Here is a 24,142-nt window from a genome sequence, read left to right as displayed (position 1 = left end):
CATCACTGCCAGAATCTCTGACTTCCTCCTCTGCCTCAGATGCAGAGTCCGTCTCATAGTCATGATCAGACTGTGACTCAAAAAGCATACCAACCACCTGCTGAGCGGTCATCCTGCGGCTAGCCATGATCTCTCCTGCTAAAATTAACTGGACAAATTCACCACCAACAACCAGCACTGTGTAAGACAAGTAACAAAGTGTAGCTTTGTTAGTAAGAGTTACAAACTCAAAAACTATACCGCTCACTTGCCTGAAAAAGCTTGATTCACCAGCAACTACACAGCAATCACCAATGATATCCCACTAAAAAGAAAGAAAGAAAGGCAAATTAGAAATAAGACAAAACAAATATCATTGTGCACAAACCTAAGGACAATTTCACACACAATCCTGCATTTAGTACACCCCCTACAAACATGTCATTCATGCATGGCAACAATACTCCTTTGGAGTAAATTGTTTTTACTTACCTAAAACATGCAACTGTGCAAACTGCAGGTCAACCACCGCCAAAACCGCAAGGAGCCACAGCAAATAAAGCAAAAGCTTTGAACTAGAACAAAAAGGAGGAATTTCTTTTTTATCACAAATGCAAAGACTTCTTCAGTTGACAAACACCCCACCATCAAACATTTTAGAAATTGGTGCCTAAGTGGATTCTGTCATAGGGGCAGATGGGCCTACTAAAAAAATAGGCCTGTCTGCCCCAAGGAAGCCAGAAAATACCTTTAGTACTGTGTCCCCATGGAGAGCGACCCTTGCCAAAGGGGACAGCCCTCAAACAAAAAAAAACAAAAAAAACACACACAACACTATCCCTGGTGCCTAAGTGGCTTCTGCCCCCTTGGGGGCAGGTGGGCCTAAGAAAATAGGCCCATCTGCCCCCAGGGGGTGTAGAAATGGCCAACAGGTCAATGCCCCCCTTGGGGGGGCGCCCCGTGACCAAGGGGACGCCCCCCCACAAAAATAAACAAATAAAAAAAAATCCCTGGCGTTCTAGTGGTTTCTGCCCCCCTTGGGGGCAGATCAGCCTAAAAATAATAGGCTGATCTGTCTCCAAGGGGTGCAGAAATGGCCTGGGTACATGTGCCCCCAAAGTGGGGGGCGACCCTTGCCCAAGCCCCCCCCCATCCACTAACACACACACACACACACACACTATCCCTGGTGTCTACGTGGCTTCTGCCCCCCTTGGGGGCAGGTGGGTCTAGAAAAATAGGCCCATCTGCCCCCAGGGGGGGCAGAAATGGCCAACAGGTCAATGCCCCCCTTGGGGGGGCGCCCCGTGCCCAAGGGGACACCCCCCCCACAAAAATAAACACATAAAAAAAAATCCCTGGCGTTCTAGTGGTTTCTGCCCCCCTTGGGGGCAGATCAGCCTAAAAATAATAGGCTGATCTGTCTCCAAGGGGTGCAGAAATGGCCTGGGTACATGTGCCCCCAAAGTGGGGGGCGACCCTTGCCCAAGCCCCCCCCCATCCACTAACACACACACACACACACACTATCCCTGGTGTCTACGTGGCTTCTGCCCCCCTTGGGGGCAGGTGGGTCTAGAAAAATAGGCCCATCTGCCCCCAGGGGGGGCAGAAATGGCCAACAGGTCAATGCCCCCCTTGGGGGGGCGCCCCATGCCCGAGGGGACGCCCCCCCACAAAAATAAACACATAAAAAAAAATCCCTGGCGTTCTAGTGGTTTCTGCCCCCCTTGGGGGCAGATCAGCCTAAAAATAATAGGCTGATCTGTCTCCAAGGGGTGCAGAAATGGCCTGGGTACATGTGCCCCCAAAGTGGGGGGCGACCCTTGCCCAAGCCCCCCCCCATCCACTAACACACACACACACACACACTATCCCTGGTGTCTACGTGGCTTCTGCCCCCCTTGGGGGCAGGTGGGTCTAGAAAAATAGGCCCATCTGCCCCCAGGGGGGGCAGAAATGGCCAACAGGTCAATGCCCCCCTTGGGGGGGCGCCCCGTGCCCGAGGGGACGCCCCCCCACAAAAATAAACACATAAAAAAAAATCCCTGGCGTTCTAGTGGTTTCTGCCCCCCTTGGGGGCAGATCAGCCTAAAAATAATAGGCTGATCTGTCTCCAAGGGGTGCAGAAATGGCCTGGGTACATGTGCCCCCAAAGTGGGGGGCGACCCTTGCCCAAGCCCCCCCCCATCCACTAACACACACACACACACACACTATCCCTGGTGTCTACGTGGCTTCTGCCCCCCTTGGGGGCAGGTGGGTCTAGAAAAATAGGCCCATCTGCCCCCAGGGGGGGCAGAAATGGCCAACAGGTCAATGCCCCCCTTGGGGGGGCGCCCCGTGCCCAAGGGGACGCCCCCCCACAAAAATAAACACATAAAAAAAAAACCCTGGCGTTCTAGTGGTTTCTGCCCCCCTTGGGGGCAGATCAGCCTAAAAATAATAGGCTGATCTGTCTCCAAGGGGTGCAGAAATGGCCTGGGTACATGTGCCCCCAAAGTGGGGGGCGACCCTTGCCCAAGCCCCCCCCCCATCCACTAACACACACACACACACACACTATCCCTGGTGTCTACGTGGCTTCTGCCCCCCTTGGGGGCAGGTGGGTCTAGAAAAATAGGCCCATCTGCCCCCAGGGGGGGCAGAAATGGCCAACAGGTCAATGCCCCCCTTGGGGGGGCGCCCCGTGCCCAAGGGGACACCCCCCCACAAAAATAAACACATAAAAAAAAATCCCTGGCGTTCTAGTGGTTTCTGCCCCCCTTGGGGGCAGATCAGCCTAAAAATAATAGGCTGATCTGTCTCCAAGGGGTGCAGAAATGGCCTGGGTACATGTGCCCCCAAAGTGGGGGGCGACCCTTGCCCAAGCCCCCCCCCATCCACTAACACACACACACACACACACACTATCCCTGGTGTCTACGTGGCTTCTGCCCCCCTTGGGGGCAGGTGGGTCTAGAAAAATAGGCCCATCTGCCCCCAGGGGGGGCAGAAATGGCCAACAGGTCAATGCCCCCCTTGGGGGGGCGCCCCGTGCCCAAGGGGACGCCCCCCCACAAAAATAAACACATAACAAAACATCCCTGGCGTTCTAGTGGTTTCTGCCCCCCTTGGGGCAGATCAACCTAAAAATAATAGGCTGATCTGCCCTCAAGGGGGGCAGAAATGGCCCTAAAAGACATGCCCCCCAAAGGGGAGCGACCCTTGCCCAAGGGGGCGCCCCCCCATCCACTACACACACAATCCCTGGTGCCTAAGTGGCTTCTGCCCCCCTTGGGGGCAGATGGACCTAAAAAAAATAGGCCGATCTGCCCCCAAGGGGGGCAGAAATGGCCAACAGTTCTCTGCCCCCTTGGGGGGGGCGCCCCTTGCCCAAGGGGGCACCCCCTCCCAACATACCTGCACAGAAAATATAAATCCCTGGTGATCCAGTGGTTTCTGCCCCCCTTGGGGGCAGATCCGCCTAAAAAGTAGGCCAATCTGCCCCCAAGGGGGGCAGAAATGGCCGTAACTAATTGCCCCCACAAGGGGAGCGACCCTTGCCCAAGGGGCCGCTCCCCGCCAGCAAGAAACACGAGCAAACAACAAAAAAAACAAATCCCTGGTGTCTAGTGGGCATTCCTGCTGCCCGATCGCAATGCGATCGGGCAGCAGGAATGCTCAAAGAGACACCGGGGGAAAGGAAAAGCCTTTCCTTTCCCCCGGTGCCTCTTTAGCCCAAACCCCCCACCCACCGGGAAGAGGAACTCACCTCTTTCCTCGTCGCCGCACAGGAAGCAAATGGCTTCCTGTGCGGCGAAATCCCCATAATGAAGTCAGTGCGCGATCGCGCGCTGACGTCATTATGGGGGGGTGGGGGGGTCGGGGGTGGAAGGGGAAGGGCTTCCCCTTCCATCCCTGACTTTGGGGGGGTGGGGGGAAGCACACAGAGGGAGCGAGAGCGCTCCCTCTGGGCTGTGTGCCGAGGACGTAGTGGTTACGTCCTCGGCACAGCAGCACTGTGCCGCGGGACGTAACCACTACGTCCGCGGCACAGAAGGGGTTAAAGGAGATGTGTTTAGTGAAAATGTTTGAATTCAAATGGCAATTTGTGTTGGTTTGTAACACAAATATAATGCAATGCAGCTCAATGCACACAACCCTGTGTTACTTTGACTCAGGGAGGCGGTCCATAGGTGGTGCATGGGTGTTACTGTGCATCCACCCACGGATTTTGATGGAAATGCATATCTAAAAAAGAGTTGTATACACAGATTTAAGCCAAAATCATGTGCATAGCTGAAGCTGACGTAATGATGAGAAATATTTTTATTTCTCCTTGTTTTTTCCTCTTTGCATGTGTGCTGCATTCTGCCATACATATACATAGATGAAACAGTCTTAAACCATAGTTTTTGTGCAGGAAGGGACCACTTTCTACACAAAATGAAGACCAAAACACAGACACCTTTGCACTATGGCACAAGGGTGACTGTACTGGGGCATAGCTGTATAAAGTGCGCCACCGCATGGAGAGACCAATTGCTCCATTTCTTTGTAGATATACTGCAGTTCTGCTCTCTCCAGTTCACGTAATTTGGCAACTTTGCTTGCTGCCCTGCATTACTTGAACTCTTAGTAAATCTGGACCTCAATGTCCTTCGTTAAAACATTGCACTCAACACTCTTGTTCCTAGGTTTACTTTGTTATGGTCTGAAAATCAAGCCAATATGAGCCACATCCACTCTTACAGAAGAATCAGGAGTCAAATCCGAACATCATCAGTGCCCATGCGCAGGCCCAAAATGCTTAAAGGCTTTTCTCAACCAGTTCTGCTGAATCTGCTGCTTTTAGCACAAATATTAACTCTTAAAACATCAAAGTTAGTCTATGAACTGTAGGCTGTGCAGGTCAGAAACATGATGAGGCAATCCTTGCTGTGTGTTTTCTAGTATTTGCTAGAGACAGTGCAATTTCTTAGCCTGTGTATTAAAGTACTAAAGTAGAAGATATTTGTGATACAGCCCATGGACACAAAACCCCACAGACAAGGCTCAGAAATGTATAGTAAACGTCATTCATGATTTGAACTGCTCAAGTAAATGGCCAAAGGCACCCTGCAGTATACAAAGTACTCCACTTCTCTAGGTAGCCACAGGTGGGGGCACTCTTGAACCTTCCTTGTCCCAATGGGTTTCCCTAGGAAACCCATTGGGACAAGGGGTCCCATAGAAAGGGTCCGTTCCTAACCTTTTCCTGACCTCAACTTCCTCCTTTGTTTCCTACAGGGGCCCTATCCACATGGTTCCTGGATTCCAGTCTATAGGTTCTGAGTGTGGCCACTCACAGGGCATCTACATCACCATCCGGGAATGGTCCTAAAACACACAAACATTAACAGCGAATTACCCAATGTTATCCGATGGGACAGGGGACACTGGGTAACACCTCTGCACACAGGCTTCTGAGGAATACCTGCTACTTACCTCTGGTGTTAGGAGATATACCAAAGTTAGTTTAGTGCCTGTGTGTTAATAAATAATACTTTATTTTTCTAACACTTGGTGTGGTTCTTTCTTGTGTGTAAATCCTCAACTGACTTTGTGGTTCTTGCAATTGATTTACACCCTCTTTGATAAGCCTTTGCTGCCCTCCCCAGCTACCCTTTGAAAGCTTTCGTTATTAGAAACCTCTAACACTATCACTAAGAGTTGCCTTAACAGAGTGCATCACCTATAGGTGTACACTATATACCAAGCCAGTCTCCTACAAGTAGTAGTGGTAATAAAATCCTAGAGAGTAAGTAGGTTTGTGCAGTACTTGATTGTAAAAAGAATCCACCACAGCTTTGCCTCTCAGAGCAGCCTTCAACTCCCTTTCAAAAAACAGCACTCCAAACATTCTATTGAGAACATGCCAATGCAACATACGGGCATAACCGAGGAATATTCCAAAGCAAGATCAAATAATGAAACAATACCACAGCAGGCACAGTGGTGAAATAACTAAAGGTTCATTGAAAGGGTAAATTCAATGAAAGAGTACAGAGACAAGAGTTATTACTGACAGTATGGATGAAGGAGGGAAATAAAAACAATTATCTTTATAAGCAGCAAAAAAACACCATCCTGTGATTTTGTACAGAGAAAAATTAAAGTAAACACCAACAACCACTTATCTTGAGAGTCTTTTTTAAATATTAGAAAATATTGGTAAAAACAACACAGGAAATCACCACAAATAAAAACGGAAAACAGGAAAGCCTAATTATTAGTATTATTATTATTATCATCATCATCACTGCGTATTATAGATTGAGAGCATAACACATGGAGAGACTGATTCCCACAATAGCCATGGAAACCAACAATATAATCAAATCACAATACATGACTAGATTGTTCCTCAGAATAGACAGAGATACAACACAATACCAAGAGATCACAACAGAACCAAAGACTGCTTTCCAAACAGGATCAGAGATGGCATGAATCTGAGTAAGATCACAACTAATAAGAGACAGCTCCAAGGGATGTTTAGTGACAGCACAATATTGAGTGAGATGACAACATAGAGACTGATGCCTGGGGTGGCCTGGAAGGTAGGTACAGTAGATATTAAGGTCAAAGAGACACTGTATTACAGGGCAGTTTTACAGGCAGTAGAATACAGAGTGACATCACAACATCCTAATATGTATGTATGTATGTAAGAATTTATTGTACAAATTTTAAAATCCATTACAATTAAAACCCAAGAACAATTACTAATACAATACACAATTAAAATCACCTTCATTGCTGGAAACAAGCATATGGAAAATAAATACATAGTTAATTAATCCAAAATAATACTAATTCAAAGGTGGAACATTAGACAAGACCAACCCACTAGCTGTCCAAACGCTCACCAGGCAACAAAACCCAGACCCTTAAAGTCCTTACCTGCGCTTGTTGATCGACCACTAGAAACGGCCAACAAGAGTAAAAGCCAAAATACCAAAGTAAAAGCTCAATTGGTACACAGGAATAATTAATCTCTTGCAGAGCCTGAGCACATTAAACTGTGCTCACAATGCCCTGAAGAAATTTGGCTAGAGCAGCCTTAATAAATTTAACCAATAAAACATTCCAAATTATATTCCTGGGATCCAAAGACACTGTAACAGCCTGTCGACAGGAGCAGACCCCCAGCTCGTTCCACTTGTTCTGTAACAGGGTTCTGCACTCCTGAAGCACAGACAGACACAAGCAAATCACATGCTCAAGGGACTCGTCCCCAAAACCGCATCCCCTACACGTGACACCCTCCCCTGGGGCTAAACGCCATATAAGAAGATGCTTCAGAAAAACCCAATCGCACATCCTTAGGGCCATGAGCTCCTTTTTCAGGTGAATACTATAGGTGCAGGAAAGATAACCAACTGGAGTACCAGGCTGAAATGAGTTAATGACCGACCAATCATGTTTACAATTTGTGAAAGGAGCTTGATCAGAGTGATGAGTCAAGAGCTGAATGCTCTTCTTAATACCCAGTTTAAATGAAGATTACGGAAGATTAGCAACCCAAAGCTCATTGGCTTATAATAGCTGTCTGCAATTGGTCATAAAGCGGTAGTGGGACACTTTCGCCTTAGTCGCACTGATTTCAAGCCATAATACTGGTTCCTCACTGCTTCCCTTGTCCCGGCGCAGTTTGTGGCAAAGTTTCAAGAAAGCGCCAGCAACTCCAGCTCGCTGTTCTAAAAGGCCAAACTCCAACCGCACCTGCGCAGGTGATGTGGATTGAGGTAAATGAAAGATCCTCTTATAAATCCTAGTGACCAACTGATTTAGCAGACGTGAACCAATGTCCAGCATAACGTATCAGCCATAAGACAATGAGGGGAGGGGATGATCTTAACTCTCCTAACGTTCAATAATGGAAGCAGGCTTGGTCCCCTCAAATCTAAATAGCTTTAAAAAGGCAACTTGCAGAGCTGTCGCTCTAACCTCAATCTCCTTCCTATGAATAACAAAGCTGCCTCTAGTGTCGAAATACACTCCCAGATATTTATAAGACGAGTCAGATGTCAGTTTACTAGACTTATAAAACCAGCTGGAACCCAGCTGCCTTTTCCTGCCAAAAGACACCACTTTGGTTTTAAGTAGGTTTACCTCCAAATAGTTTGCAGCTGTATACAGGACCAACTGGTTGAGTGACTGCTGAAGACTGACCCTAGTGTAACTAAACATTGCCATGTTGTTGGCATAAAGCAAATGAATGAGCCGAAGGCCCCCAACTTTGGGGGGATGTGAGTTGACAGCGTCAAGGACAAGAGACAAATTGGAAATAAACAAATTAAAAAGCAGGGGGCAAGTTCACAACCCTACTTCACTCCACAAAATGTTGGGACTTTCCTGGAGACAGAACTACTGTCTAATTGAATATGGACCCAGGTGGTGGTGTGTAGTTCAATAATGGCTTCAAGGAGCAAAGAAGGAATTCCATAGTTTCACCCATAGAGAGCTCCAGGGATCCTTGAGGACAGAACCCTATAATCAAAAAGGTTTACAAGATGATCGGCCCAAAAGGAAATATTCTGTTTAAACAGTGCCTGCGAATACTGTTAGGGGCAGGTGCTCCATCCCCTTCTGCCTTAATAATAATGCGATGTCGACAGGGGGGAGAGAAGGTAATGGCTTCCGAGGGGTCAAAGCGGAGGACCTACCAACTGAGGCTCCAAATTGGCCAGGATTACACTAGGGGAATAAACCTCAACATCCGGCTCGATGAGTTTGGAAACATTTACTGAGAAATGTTTAATCAGGAAAGCACCCAATTCACCTTCTGGGATATTAGCGGAACCATACCCCCACTGGTTCCTTGTTAGATTGTTAATAAGACTCCAAACCTTCCTTGAATTTAGGTATTTACTTGTACTAAGAAGTTTAGCGCAGAACAAATTTGAACATCTTTGGTTTTCTGCAAAGACTGCTTTCCTGTACACCTTCTGAGAGACCCATTGGTTAATAGCTAGCACCTCGGAATTGGGATACTTCCTAAGTGCCCTGGCAGCTTTATTTCGGGCTTTCTTTAGTTCCCGAATTTCCCTTGAAATAACAGGGTACGAAAAGGAGGCAGGATTGTGCGCAGGACGTTGAATCCTCAACAGAGGAAATGTTTGTCCCGTTGCTTAACTGGGGACGCTAGGCCGACCATGTCTGATTTGTCAAAATTGACACACTTAGCCATTATTGCATAACCAGAGGAAGAGGTCCATTTGATGAGTTTTAAGGACTCATAGCAAACACTACCTCCCACATCTCGAATCTCAACGTGATGATGATAAACTCAATTTTATGCTTACATCTGGGGGAGATGATCACTCTTGCTGCGGGGAGAAATCAAAACGCTTTCAATGAAGGGGAAAAGTTCCATGTTGCAGATGGTATAATCCAGATAAGACTGAGTTCGCCTGTCGGACCGTGTCCAACCCGGAGGGACCTCTTGTTGCAGATGGCCATTCAGAACTTTAAAACCTATGCTATTCAGATACACTACTACATGTTCTCTCAGGGCACTATGAGGACAGCCCCTAGGTCTAATCTGATCCAGGACAAGCCGGTGGCTACAAAGGTCAGGCCCTTCAGGTGCTTCGGATAGATCCTGAAACAGATTTGTGTTAAAATCACCTGTGACCAAGTAGCCTGCACGAGAATGATCGCATACTAAGTCACCCAAAATCTGAATCGGAGGTAACAACTTCCCTCTTTTTTCCTTAGTCCCTGGAGCTATGTAAACAGTGATCAAGATAAGGATTTGCTGTGAGCTCCAATTACAGATCATAATCCCCTGGACCCAGTTCTTTTCCTAGCCCAGTGGCATAATGTGCTCTTTTAGTTTAACGGCAACATAGGTGGATAAGCCCCACTTAGCGCAGCCACTTCTCCTTTCTCTATGAGCAAACCTCATGAAACCCCGACAACGGACAGCGGACCTCAGCCCCGGTTCCCTGCAAAGTTATTATGTCATAACAATTTGGAAAGGACACTATGGGGGTCATTATGACCCCAGCTGTAAAAACCGCCTACCATCGCAGCGACAGCCATCAAAAGACTGTCACCACGGCTACCAGCCGTCTGCCGGATTATGACCACAGCCAGATTTCCACCAGAAGGATGGCGGCAATCTGGCAGTTGCCATGCCGACAGATGGCGGTAAGGTGGTGCTGCTGCCTGCAGCAGCTCCACGCCAGTAGACCGCTGCCGGCGGTATCATGACACATGATACAGCCTGGCGGTGTTCTGTTGGCGGACACTGCTGCTGGCAGCAGTGCCCCGTCATGTCTCCTGCCGAGGATCCCCTGACAACAGGTAAGTCGGTGCTCCGACAGGGGAGGGGGCGGGGTGTTTTGTGTGTGTGTGGGGGTGTGTGTGTATGTCTGTGCATGCGTGTATGTGGGTGTGTGTTGTGTGTTGTATGTGTGTGCATGTATGGATGTGTGAATGTGTGTAAGTTGTGTTTTGTGAATGTGTGTCTGCATGTATGTATGTAAGTGTGTGTGGATGTGTGGATGTGTGTGTGAATGGATGTATGCATGCGTGGATGAATGTGGGAATGGGTGTGTGTATGTGTGTGTGCGTGTGTGACTAGAGGGGCCTGTATGAATGGGGGTCTGGAGAGGAGGGGGCGGGATCCTGTAGGTGGAGGTGGGTGGGGAAGGCCCCTATCAGTGACTGGGTTGCCATGAAAACCATGGCAGTAGGCTGGTTCATGATCCCGCAGGTGGGCAAGTGACGGCCACCGGGCTGGAGAGTGAAGTCTCCAGTCCAGCGATCGTTAGCGCTGTGGAGGTCGGTGTGGTACATTGGCAGTTTCGCTATAGCCAAACCGGCAATGTCATAATATGGAGAAAAGTACCGCCAGCCTGTTGGCAGTACTTTCCTCCATATTAAAGCCGTCTGTCTGGATCATTATGAGGGCCTAATTCAGTAGAATCAAACTTGTGTGCCAACCCCTTGATGTTCCAGGAGCATAAGGACAGACATTCAGACCTTAACACAGAGGGGCCCTCTCTTGATGGTCATACAGCAGGCCCTTGTGAGACAATGGATGGCAATCAGTCCCAGTTGGCCCCCAGTTGGTTACCAACACCAGTCATAGCTACTCTGTTAAAAGAACTGGTTCTACTCTGAGCACCCTTCAAGGCTGAAAATGGCTTCTGGACAGGAGGTGGTTTAGGGCTAGGGGCTGCAGATAAAAGTTCAGAATAACCGGGATTCCTATAAGGAGTTATTGTAATACCCCAAGAATAAAATATGTCCTTTTTGGCAAGGATCAACTGTGCTAGGGCAGCCACAGCCAGTGACATCAATGTAATTTCCCCTGTCCGTGACCCCATCTGTGGAAGAAATTCAATTGAGGTAATGGTAATGTCACCGGAGCCAATAAAACTGAGCTCTGGGATAGCTTTCAAGAGTCATAAGATGTTCCCTCTGTTCAAAATGTCATGAGCACCTCTTGAGTGAAATTCCGGTATAAGAAGTAATTTGGAAAAAATACGACTGGGGGAAGCTCTTGGAGAGCGTAAAGGGGTCCTTGGATGGAGCTGGTCCGCAAGAGTAGGGGAGCCTACAAAAGCCTCCACCCCTGCCACCAAAGACTCGGGACAGGGTAACGCTATCAGAAGCAGGTTTCCTCGGCTCTCCAAAGACATCCCAAGAGATTTAAGGGCTCTTAGATCCGAGACACTGTGGGATGGCAGCGGCGGAAACTGGCCACCTTGACTCTTAAGCCGCATTCCCGGTAGGGAGGGGGCGCTTAGGCCCATGACATGGCATGATAGCGGCGACTGCAACTGGCTTCCTTGACTCTTAGGGGACATCCCGACGGTAACAACGTTACTGATGATAGTTCCACAGGCCGACTGTAAGTTAGATGGTGAGCCTGTAATTCCAACAGTGCCGGTACCCACCGAACTTGGAACAATGGGGATGGCCAAGGAAATTTCTCCACCTTTCCTTTTAAGCCCTTTTGGTTCTATGGGGGAGTTCCATCTCCTTTTACAGCAGTGGTGTTCAATGGATCTTGGACTGATTCGCTAGGCCAAGTACGGCCGTCCTGCTTATCCATGATGGCACTCGTCGACGGGATCGCAATACTTGTCATGTACAGCTTGCTCGGATCCTTTTGCACAGATAGAATACCTTTATCTATGGGGTCAAGAGCCAATAGGCTCCGCCTTTTATTCCATTTTTTGCTGAGCCTTTTTTTTCTCTCTTACTTAAAGGGTGCTCTACACAAAGATCCACCCACGAAGAAGATGGAGGAACTAGGCCCAAGGGATCGGCTCCAACAGAACGGGTCTTTGGGTAAGCTGGACTGGCCTGATTGAGCTGCTCAGGAGACGAGTTTCATCGGGCCGACCCGGAATTATGTTCAGTGGGCTTTTTGCCAAATGAAGGTAGTCATCCAAAGTTTTAGTTTTTGTTTTTTTCAGCACAGCATCTGAAAGGGGCCTCAGGTTCGCAGAGCTAGCCAGAGGCACAGGGCTGGCTGAGAACTTCTTAATTTCTGTTAAAACTGTGGTGAGAAAGGAAGGAAGAGAAGACAAACATTCTATAATCAGGGAGCAACAGTAGACAGCTTGAACTACGTTGGGAATGTGATGTGCTCTGATGATAAGCTGATTTAAATTCTCTAGTTTATGATCGATCCCCACTACATAGGTGGCTAATATGTTCAGCAGGTCGACTTGAATGTCCAACTTGTCAGAGTGATAATTCAGAGCCAAGACTGTAGACTGCAAGGTTTGAAGGAGGTGAGACCAAACAGAACCACTTGTGGAGGTCTCAGAATGAGGCACAAAGGCCGATTGAGTGATGGCATCTTCTGTGATTTCGGTGTGGAGGCAGGATAAATTCAAAATGATTGGTCGTTAAGGTCCTTTCCATTGCATTCTATTTGGCCCTACCATTGCCAACCCCACTGGGGGACTTCGTGGGAACTATAGGAAGAATGCTGCCAGTTGGACTGCGGATCCATTGGGCAGCCAGGGGCCTGATCAGATGGGATGCACTGTGGTCCTGTGGGTGATCAGGGTCAAGATCAAGGTGATCAAGGCTGGGCAGAGCCTGCATTTTCGATCCTGAGAGCCCTACTGAGGATGCAGCCCAGTCCAAGGCGTCGAAAGAATGCTCGCTTGTGGCAACTATTGGGTTGGGCTCATCCTTCTGTAGGACTGCAGTCTGATTCACCTCCTGAGGTGTCGTGTTAAAGAGCCTGATTTGCCCTTAGGGGCAAACTTTGTTACTGAAGACCACTTCCGCCACTGGGGGGGGCTTGCCAAGCCAGAGTGGTCAACGAAGATAGCAGGTGATACAGGGTGATGAACTATGCCACATATTTCCAAGGGTCGAGGTACCAGCAGTAACTTCTCCAGTGACTTCTCCACTGAGTCAGAAGTCAAGGGAGAGGGAGTCCATCTCATTGCTCTCTTTAGTTGCAGCTGTAATTTTCTTTTTGAAGTAAGCCAGCAGAGAAGACTCACAATGCTTTGACGGATTGCTTTGGGACAGATTGCCAATCGGATCCTGAGAATTCAGAGTTGTGGCATCAGACTGCTCAATATCATACGGAACAGACAGTAGGATGCTAGGGAGGAGAATTAGGTCCCTCATCATGGACTGGCAACAGCTGAGCTGTAAAACTGCACACTGCATCACCACAACTCTTCCTACGCTTTAAGGAGGTTACAAGACCTTTTCTTGCTTTGCCAGACCTCATAGTGGGCTCGATTCAGATCAAGAGTTCAAAAGTCACTTCTTCAAAGCTCCCCTCAAGCCGAGAGAAAGCAGGGGTTCCACAACAAAACTTTAAGTGGGCCCGTCACAGTGCTATGTTACGTTTTCCACTCCACTTCACACAGTCAATGGTCCTAGAGGCCACTACCCATGGCAGCTGGTAATCTCCACTGAACTCCAATGGCACCAGTTGATGTGCAGTCCTCAGCAGCCCTCAGCTGCTCTCTGCAGCCCTCCGTAGCCCTCAGCAGTCCACACGCAGTTCTCGACCACTCCCTGCAACCGTCTGCCACCTGAGGGGGGAGGGAATGAGTACAACAGACCCCTGGTGTGCCCTTAGTGGGGTCCCAGCGCACCTAATGCAGTGGCTCACATACTTAATGCCAGCAGCACCAGCAGCTTCCCGGTGGCCTCTGGTGGCTTCTGATGATTTTCAACGGCCTCCAATGGCCTACAATGGCCTCTGACATCCTCTGGCGGCAAAACAAGGGAGTCAGGAGCCTAACCTCAGAGCCACATAGTCCCACCTTGGCCGGAGACTCTCCCCTCCATGGGCTGCAAACTTCACGGTGGCCCAGCTCCCCAGCCAGGGGTCTCCTCGCTGCAGCTTCACTACCCAACGGCTTCCGGCTTGCAACGCTTTGCAGCAGGCGGCAGGGGGGAGGGGAGTCAGAGCTGCGCTGGTGTCCGCGTCTGAACCTGGCTGAGCGGGCTCCTTCCTCCTACTGCAGTACGCAAGTCCTCTCACAGCTCCTTCTTGTCACATTCCAGCCTACATAGTGATAATCACAACATCCATTTAACCACTGTTGGCTTTTTTAGAGAGAGTAGTTAGCTCAACTGTTTAAAGCTTGTTCCCACACTGACATTGCAGAAAATTATTACTTTCTGGTATCCTGTCACATGGAAATATTTGCTTTGTTCCAACTGTGATGTAATCTCACTCAAAGTGTTAATATTTGTGTGTTAGGGTGCAAACTGCGTCTCAGTCTGATTGGCCACATCTGCTTGCACAGTGGCCTTCAAGGGTTAGCAGACCACCATGTCTGTTACTGGGAACCAATAAAGTATTTTTACTTAACTGAAATGGGACTGTTTAAAAAAACATAAATGCATTTTTAAAGTTTCACTAAGGGCACGCAGTGGTGCCATGCATCACTACCTACTCCCTGTGAAAATTCCCTTTGTGAATGAGTTACCACCCCAACTTGAGGTTCGGTACAATTTTGATGTTTTCTGACTACAACTGCTGTTGCGGACCACTGAGACATTGGATACTGATTCCGTACAACACACCCCTTTCACACACATCAAAAGGAGAACCATTTCCAATCTAATTTTAGGGGTCTGGAAAACTTTACTGACTCCTAAAATGGGATTATACATAGGAAAATCCAATTTTGCAGCCACAACCACTCCCATTTCATAATTCAAGGACTTTGAGCCCTCACAATAGGTTAGTGCATCTGCCCCTAGGTTCCAGAAATGAGAAGCAAGGAAAATACTGGTTGCTGCAGGAACAGATGGTGCAGAGACAACGGCAGAAGAAGCATGAAAGAATAGGATCGCAGTGGAACAAAACAGCCATCCAGTGAATAGACAGAGTTACTGTTTCACAAGTTGAAAGGTGTTTATTGCCTGAATTGGTGCAAAATCATATGATTGAGAGAATGTGTTGTTGAATGCAGCAGACACATGCAGGATGGATTCATGATTAGCAGATGAAAGAAGTGGTTGGATGCTGGAATTGAGGCTGAGCAAACCGTTAGGAAGGTGGATAGTTGGAAGAAATATTAGGGAAGGTATGAATGAGAAAAGTTATGGAAGCAAGAATTGACAACAGATTAACAGAAAGGTAGCAGGATGAATAGATGTCACACACAATGAGTAAAGAGCACAATGATAGCCATGGGGATCATGGATGGATAAATGGATGGATTTGAAGGAACAATGGACTAAAGTACTGGCTCAAGGGTATATACTATAAATTTCTTGACAGAAACATTCACTTGCTTTCTGTTCTCTCTTTTTTTCTCTCACTTTCAGCCATACAGCAGCTCTGGGGCAAAGGAGATCACAGCAGAGAGATAGAGGACATGAAGAAAGAGAAAACTGCCATGAAGAACACCAAAGTCTTGGGCATTCTGGATGTGCTGTGTGACCGGTCACTGCGGCTGCAGCTCTACGTGATGGCTGTTGTGATGGTGGCCCTGCAGCTCACCGGTATCAGTGCAGTTTAGTATTGTCTCCATATACCTGTCTAAAAAGATACATGCCAACTGTCAATGACACACAGTATTTTAATATAACAGTAAGGCCCCTTGACAAAAACATTATCGGTCATTAGAAGCCCTCTGCTTAGGTCTATATTAAGGTAGAGGGCCTTTAACAATAAGTCAGAAGGGCTATAAGGACACCAGAACATTCCAGCCAGTTTTCAAAATTAAACAGGAAGCAACATAAAGACAAAGATTAGAATGGAATTTTGGAATAGATGTACTGTACAAGCCATTCTTTTGTCATTTTGTCATCATTGTGTTCATTTGAGCTACTGACATTTTGAAGGGCCATGAATAGAAGAAGTCATTATATACATTCAGAGAAAGGCCATAATGCTATTTGTTCCCTGCCAGGCCTTCATGTGAAAGGGAATGTCTAACTACAGAGGAGGTGTGCTTCACAGTCTCAAGGAGATAGGAGTCTTGGATGGTATTGAGGAAGGAAGAAAGCTAAGGTGTGTGGGATGAATAAGCGACACACTGCTGCTGAACAAAATTGATTTAAAAAATGGAAAGTCTGCACATGATAAATAGTAACTGCTGCACTCCCAAGCATGGGCTGATATCTTAGTAGCTATGCATGAAACTGAGGCTGTTTATCTGATTCAGAGGCATATCTTCCATTTCACTAGGGGATTATAAGCTTAAGGGCAAGGCAACACTATCTGTACCCCCTCCTGGTTTCTCCACTGGCAAACCATAACGAAGACCAGGATAGCAAGTGAATTGTCACCAATTCAATAGTGAACCCCAGAGTGGCGAACTGTTCACTGCACACCAAGCCATAGAGAAAGTCCTCCACAGCAGCTAAAATAAAACAAAAACTGGGAGGCAGGGGAGCTTGATGGATCCCACACCAGTACAAGGTGAGGGAAGGATGGAGCTACGGAATGTCCATATACACAGAGATCTGGCAGCCTCATGCTTGGTGTTGGTGGGTCCCTACTGACTTTGAATTGAATTGTTCCTAAAGAAGCATTGTGATTGGCTGAGCATAACACATTTTTATCTGAGCCCTGATGAAGGTTACAAACAGCTACATCCATGCATCAAGCATAAGTTCCTACCCTTAATTTTTTTTTTTTTAGCATGTTTTTATTGATTTTTCAAGAGAGCCATACATTGCATTGCATACAGAAGTCATTGATAGCAATATGTTGTTGATTACAGTAACTCGCTAGGCTCTCCCATGTTAAAGTCAACAAACAACTAAGAACTTGCGTACACTTCCAGGTCTGCACAGTCTGCTCAATATTTCCGTATTTTGTCGACGTAGAGGTTTAGGGCGTTCTATTGTGGAAAGGCTCTATTGCCGCTAGTGGCGGGGGCCTCCACTGCCGCACAGGGAGGGGGGGGAAGAGGAGACGAGGGGGGGGAGCGAGGGGAGAGGATGTGGCGCAGTGGGTCATGGCGCTGGTGTCTATTGGTTGGACTTGATGGCCTGTTGGCACTGTTTGGCATATGTGCGTTGGGGGGTTTGATGTACTGTCAGTGTGGGCGAGGCGTTGATGGTGGGTATGTATGCTTCCCCTGGTATAATGCTGCGTTACTGTCGGGTCTAGGCCCGCAGCCTTCTGGGTGAGCGCGACTGTCTGTAGTTCAGGGGGGTCTTTCATCGTTTTTGGCTTCTAGTCTGGAGACTAAAACGCCCCAAGCTTTGCAGCCCGCTTGTCGCAGTCCCCTTCGTGCTAAATTTGTTAATACCTGGTGTTCAGCACGGGCCCAGCGGAGCGTGAGGGCAAGCCAGGCTTTCAAGTCGGGTGTGTTGTGAGCCTTCCAGTTCATTGCTATCTGTCTTTTGTACATTGCATAAGCTAGATCTACAAACCTGTGCAAGTGTTTATTTCTTTTCGTCCTTGTCCTGAGACCGAGTAGGCAGGATTTGGGGTTCGCATCCAGGTTGAGCCCCGTCGTTTCCGATAAAGCTGTGACCACCCCAGTCCATTCCCCCCGTATCCGCGGACACTCCCAAACCATGCGGTAGAACAACTGTGCTGCTGGTGTTTTGCATCTGGGGCAGGCTGGGTCCGTCCCGGGGAACATTCGTTTAATCCTGGCTGGCGCCAGGTATGTCTGATGTAAATAATTAAACTGTGTATATCGGAATCTGGGGTTTCTTGAGACCTCACGTGTGTGACTCAGAGCTTTTGGCCATTCTGTCCCTGAGATCGGGGTAGGCAATACAGCGTTCCACCTCTCCCATGCTTTCTGCAGGTTGGATTCCAGGGGTCTGTTCAGAAGTTTATATAGATTTGAGACTGCTTTTCCCTGGGGGTCCTAGTTCAGCATGTGGTGCAGGGTGACTGAGGTATCTGGCTCTATGTCACCGGATGCCCATGTTTTCCTGATTGCATGACATATTGCGTGATATGCCAGGAATTGCCCCGGGCTGATCTCTGTGAGGGCCTGTATGGCTTCAAAGGTCATTAATTTTCCTTCCTCGAAGCAGTCTCCCACTGCATTTATGCCCGCGTCTGTCCAGATTGTGGGCGAATGTGAACCGGCTTCCACCCACCGAGCCGTTCTAGAGGGAGAAGCGGTGAGTAGGGATGTTTTTGGGTGCCCTTTTGAATATACTTCTTCCAGCATGCGTGTGCCACTGTCATCAGTGGGTTTTTCGCGTGTGCTTTTGGTTTGCTTATCCATCAGCCATGCGAGTAGGGGGACTCCTTGGAGTCGGGATTGCAGCCAGATTTTTTCTGCTGAGCTGGGTCTATGAAGCCAATTTAAGATCCACTGCAACTGTGCGGCCGCAGAGTAGAGCTCAAAGTTTGGGGCGCCCAGCCCGCCCGTAGCCACCGGATGATGCAGCGTGGTGAGTGCGACCCACCTTCTGCCCTCGCCACACACCAATTGCAGTAGGGTGGAGTTCAAGGTGTTGAAAAAGCTTTTGGGGATAATAATTGGCAGGGCCGCGAAGTAATACAGCAGTCTAGGTAATATCAGCATGTTTGCTATAGCGACTTTACCCAGTGGTGAGAGTGGTAATTTATTCCAGAAGCGTAATGAGCTCTTTACAGAGGTCACCGCATTCCCCAGATTTCCATCCCTGAGGTCTTCCGCACTATGATAGACGTTGACCCCTAGGTATTTAAATGTATCGAAGCACCATTTTAGGTGGCCTGGCGGGCACACTCTTGCCTCGCTGGGGGCCATCTGGTTAATGGGAATATACAGGATTTCCCCCAGTTAACTATTAATCCGGAGATCCTTCCAAACTCAGACAGCAGTGACATCACCAGAGGCAGCAGCTCCTCCACACTACGTATGTATATCAAGGCATCATCTGCCTATAGTGATATGGAGTGGAGAGTGCCGCTCCTTGACACCCCCCATTCTTCTTTTTTGAAACAGACGCATGCAGCTAGTGGTTCCATCGCTAATTCAAATAGGAGGGGGGGTAGGGGACATCCCTGCCTTGTTCCCCTGCTGATCGAGAAGCTCTCTGATATAACTCCTCCCGTCTTCACCCTGGCCTGTGGGGCAGTGTACAGAATGCGTACCCAGCGTGTGAATTTTGGGCCGATACCCATTAGCTGCATGGTGGTAAACAGAAAGTCCCATTCTAATGTATCAAACGCTTTTTCTATATCAAGTGATATCACCGCTTCCTCGAATGCGGCCGGGGGAGTGTCACCTATTACACTTAACAGCCTCCGGATGTTAAGGAAGGTGTTACGTTTCGGGATGAATCCATTCTGATCCTCGTGTACCAGGATATGCATGTAAGGAGCTAGTCTGTTGGCCAGGATTTTACAGAGTATCTTGCAGTTTAGGTTTAACAGAGAAAGAGGTCTGTAGGACCTGACGTCAGTGGGGTCACGCCCCTGCTTTGGGAGGACCACTATCATTGCCTCCCTCATTGTGGGGGGCAGGATCCCATTGATCCCTGCTTCTTCGATCGCTTTTAGGAGATGTGCGTTAAGGTGTGTCCCAAAGTAGTGTAGTACTCTGATGGCAGGCCGTCTGTCCCTGGAGCTTTATTCCTAGGTAGTTGTTCGAGGGCTTTGTTGAGTTCTCCTAGTGTGATGGGGGCCTCTAGTGTCTCTCTATCGGTGTGCGTTAGTTGGGGCAGGGGAGAATCTGCCAGAAAGGACCCGAGCTGTTGGAGAGAGCATGATGTGCTTTTGGTGTATAATTGTGTATAGTATTCCCTAAACGCATCGTTTATTTTTAACTGCGTGGTAGCCATTGCGTCTGCGCCTACTCCTATTGCTCCGATTGGAGGGCACCGCCGGTCCTCCCACAGGAGCCATGCGAGTAGCCTACCCGATCTGTCGCCTTCCGACTGTAGTCTAGCCAAGTGGTATTTGTGATCATGAAGGCGTAATGTGGCGTCCGCATTTGCATATTCTACGCGCGCATCCTTTAGTGACGTGTATGGCGTTTCATTGAGGGCTACTGCGTTTTCTAGTGCTCTTAGTTTCTTCTCCAGGTTGCTGACCTCTGCATGGAGTGTACGTCTCACCCCCCATGTAGTGGAGATACAATGCCCGCGGAACACCACTTTGTGTGCGTCCCACTCCATCGCTCTTAAGTTTGTGGTGCCGGTATTTAATTCCCAGTACTGTTTTAGCGCTGTTCTCAGTGTGTCTGTGAATGCAGGGTCGTGTAAGGCTTCCGCTTGTAGCCTCCATGTTGGGATCACCTGGGGCTTCCTACCCCAGTCCAGAGTTATTTTAAGCGGTGAGTGATCTGATAGTGTCTTGGCTAGGTATTCTATTCCGCTGGTTACTGTGCAGATCTCCTGGGTGCCCCACAGTAAGTCTATCCTGGTATGTACCTTATGTGGTGCTGAATAGAATGAATATTCCCTGTGTTGTGGGTGCTTCATGCGCCATATGTCATGGAGGCCCATGTTACTGGCCCATGTTGACAATGGGCGTCTGGGGTATCTATTAACTGTTGAATGTGTGGGGAGGTTAGACCTGTCCAGTGCTGGGTCTGGCGTGCAGTTGAAGTCTCCTCCCCATATGGCGGGTGTTTCGGGGTTCGTTAATAATGCTGGGGTGAGTGTGCACAGGAACTCAGGCAACGCGCTATTAGGGGCATATACCCCTATGATTGACAGTTGTTTGCCATCCAACTTACCCTCCACTACTACATACCTGCCTTCCTGATCTATCTTGTGTGATGTTTGGATAAAGGGGACATTCCCTGCTATCCATATGAGGACCCCCCTCGCAAAGGTTGAATAGGATGTGCCCACAATCTGTCCTCCCCATTTACTGCGTAGGTCCTGCAGATCTGGGTCCCGCAGGTGGGTTTCTTGTAGGATTGCGATATGTGTGCTATGGCGTTTGAGTCGTGTATGCACCCTAGACCTTTTGCTTGGGGTCCCAAGTCCCCTGACATTCCAGGTGACTATGTCATATGTGTGTGTGCTATAGGCTGTAGGTTGGGCCATGTTCATTTTGTAAAGCTGTGTCTTGCCCCCTGCCCCCCAAGATGACCCAGTCGGTCTCCTCCGCCCCCGTCGCCCCAGCGGGCGGGCCCCTTTCCTCCGGTCGCATGTCCTGTGTTGTGAGCAGACCTATAGTGCACAAACTAGTAGTTACCCTCTTTCCCTCCCCAACTGGATCCCAACCCCAACTGTGAACTTGCAACAAGCTACACACCCAGTTTAGGTGCGAGCTGAATTGTATCCATTTGGGTGTCTGCGGGGAGCAATGATACTATTAGGGTGCGGCTCATTGTAGGGGCTCGCATCCTTCTGCAGACACGGTCTGCGGGTGAGTTGGGGCACTCCCAGGGCACGGCTATCCATCCCCCCCGCCACGCTCCACCGCTAATTGCGCGCAATATATGTAAAGGAGTTATCTCCTGGAGTAGATATGTAAGGATACGTAAGTTCGGATGATGTAACCACCCACTTCGAGTGGGGCTCGCAAAGTTCAGTTCTATTCTCCAGCTGTGGCTGGACGGGTCGGTGGTGCTTGTTCAGAGTGTGTCTGCGGTCCTGGGGGTGATCTCCGGGCCCCTCAGTGCCTCCGTTAATGTGGAGTCCGAGCTAATCGAGTCCGACTCCAAGCCTTCCTCTGGGTGGGTCCTGAGAGTCTCGAAGGAATTCTGTGTTAGCAGGGGGGTTTGTTTTAGGGCCCTGGCTCTCTCTTCTGCAGCCTGTTCCTCCGTGGGTTGACCCCTGGGGCGCCTCTTGGATCGTTTCCGTGACTTTTTCATTGACCAGTTCTCGTCGGTGCCGGTTGCTTCGCGGGGGTGGGCGATGCCCCTAGCATGCATCCACGTCCAGGCGTCTTCCGGTGAGGTGAACACGTGGGCGCGTTCATCTGTTAATACTCGTAGTTTGGCGGGGAATAATAATGCGTACTTTATATCATGTTCACGGAGGCGTTGTTTTATTTGGGTGAAGGAATTACGTTGCCTTTGCACTTCCTGAGTGAAGTCTGGATAGCGTGAACAGTCGAGTCCTCGTACCTGAATGGGCCTTTGCTGCAAAACTGTTGTAGTATCGCATCACGGTCTCTAAAATTTAGGAACCTGGCTATCAGCGGTCTTGGAAGTTGACCCGGCGCTCGGGGGCGTCCGAGAATCCTGTGTGCTCTTTCCACTGAGAAGAATTTTTATGGGACTCCATTCAGGACCTCTTTAATTAGCCAGTGTTCCAGCAGGAGCTCTGAGTTTTGATCCAGTGATTTTTCAGGAAAACCGAGAAACGGTATGTTGTTGCGGTGGGACCTGCCCTCTGCCTTCTCTGCTCTTCTCAGCAGTGTCTTTACTTCTGCATCTAGGCGGAGAATTTGTTTTTGGTTATCCGCTACTGTGGGAGCCAGTTCTCCGAATTTGGTGCAAATCCCTGCTTCAGGAGGAGACGGCGGCAGCGGCCTCTTGGGGAGTGCGCATCATCCGCGATCGGTTCCTCAGGCGCCCGGCAGATCCCAGAGCCATCAGCGGGGGGTTCAGGGAGCGGTTCCCCCCTCCGCTCCTGAGTCGCCGTCACCCCCGGCCTACTGCTATGTCCCCGCGGGACCTTCCGCGAAGGGGGGGGGCGCGTCTTTCCGCCTGTCTTCAGTTGTGGAAGGGGCACCCGCCTGGGGCTCCTGCCGCTAGTCCTCTGCTGCTCGTCGGTCCCCCCCGCAACCGGCGGGGGGGGAACTCCGGTGAATGAGAAGCGGGGGAGGCGGGAATGCCCAGGGCAGTACAGGGCCTGGATGTGGGCTTACCGCCCTCCCGAGGCGGGCTGCTCCCATCACCACGCACCCACCTCTTTGTCCAGGCCCCAGGGCAGAGTCCCGTCCCTCGCAGCAGAGAAAATGGCGGCCGCAGCTCCCACCGACAAGCAGCCCTTTGGCGGCCTCTCCTCGCGGCCGCCCGAGCGCTTCCAGAGCCGCCGGCAAGGGGAGAGAGGCTCCCGAAGCGGATCCCTCCTCTGCCATGTAGCATCAGCGCCCCAGGAGCACCCCGCAGATATTCTGTGGCGAGCCCAAGACGGAGCGCTTGATTAAGCGTCCTTCCCGGTCGCCATCTTGGCTCCTCCCCGTTCCTACCCTTAATTTGCTGTCACTATTCAACTGAAATATTATAAACACTCAAGGTGCCAATAACCTGTTACTGCTTAAGACAGTCCTAGGGAAAATGAACCTAATGTAAGGGTGCAGGTGGTTCAAACTGTTAGTCAATCAGGATTCTTATAAAAAATTATGACAAGCCCTCACTCACCAACCTAGGTGGCATACTTCATCATTGGGTTATCACATCCGACCAACAGTTAGTTAGGGGGCAGATGGACTGTCTATAGTGACAAGAAGTACTTCTGTGGTGGTGGATGATTATTGACAGTTTTTAGATTAGGGATCTGTGAATATTAAAAAATCCCATTCAGAGGACATCAGTTTATATAATTTATTGTTGGTTTCATCGAAGTGTATTATTAGCAATAGTGATGGGACACTATGGATAATTATTGCCCATTTTTCCCTGATACCTAAATGTTTTAGCCTTTTTAGGCCCCTCTGAGGGGTCCAAGGCTTTCTCCAGGATTGAGATCCCTATGGGTCAGACAACTCTCATTCACACATGCATGTAGTACTCTTGTGGGAAGTAGCAGTATTATTCTAGCTCAGAGTTCCTGAAAAATGTAAACAAGACTACATTAACAA

At 49.0% G+C, this 24,142-nt stretch overlaps 1 protein-coding gene across 1 annotated transcript in view; it reads left to right on the top strand.

The window, feature by feature from the left end:
• LOC138265166 (solute carrier family 2, facilitated glucose transporter member 11-like) overlaps positions 1-24,142 on the top strand; it is a 353,929-nt gene that overhangs the window by 210,809 nt on the left and 118,978 nt on the right. Inside the window, exon 7 of the mRNA XM_069212714.1 lies at positions 15,793-15,980. Coding sequence (XP_069068815.1) covers positions 15,793-15,980 — 188 coding nt within the window. The remainder of the gene's footprint in view (positions 1-15,792; positions 15,981-24,142) is intronic.

This window comes from Pleurodeles waltl, chromosome 11 (assembly GCF_031143425.1).
Source record: "Pleurodeles waltl isolate 20211129_DDA chromosome 11, aPleWal1.hap1.20221129, whole genome shotgun sequence".
NCBI classification, from domain to species: Eukaryota; Metazoa; Chordata; class Amphibia; order Caudata; family Salamandridae; genus Pleurodeles; species Pleurodeles waltl.
This window is presented reverse-complemented; position numbering and strand designations above follow the sequence as displayed.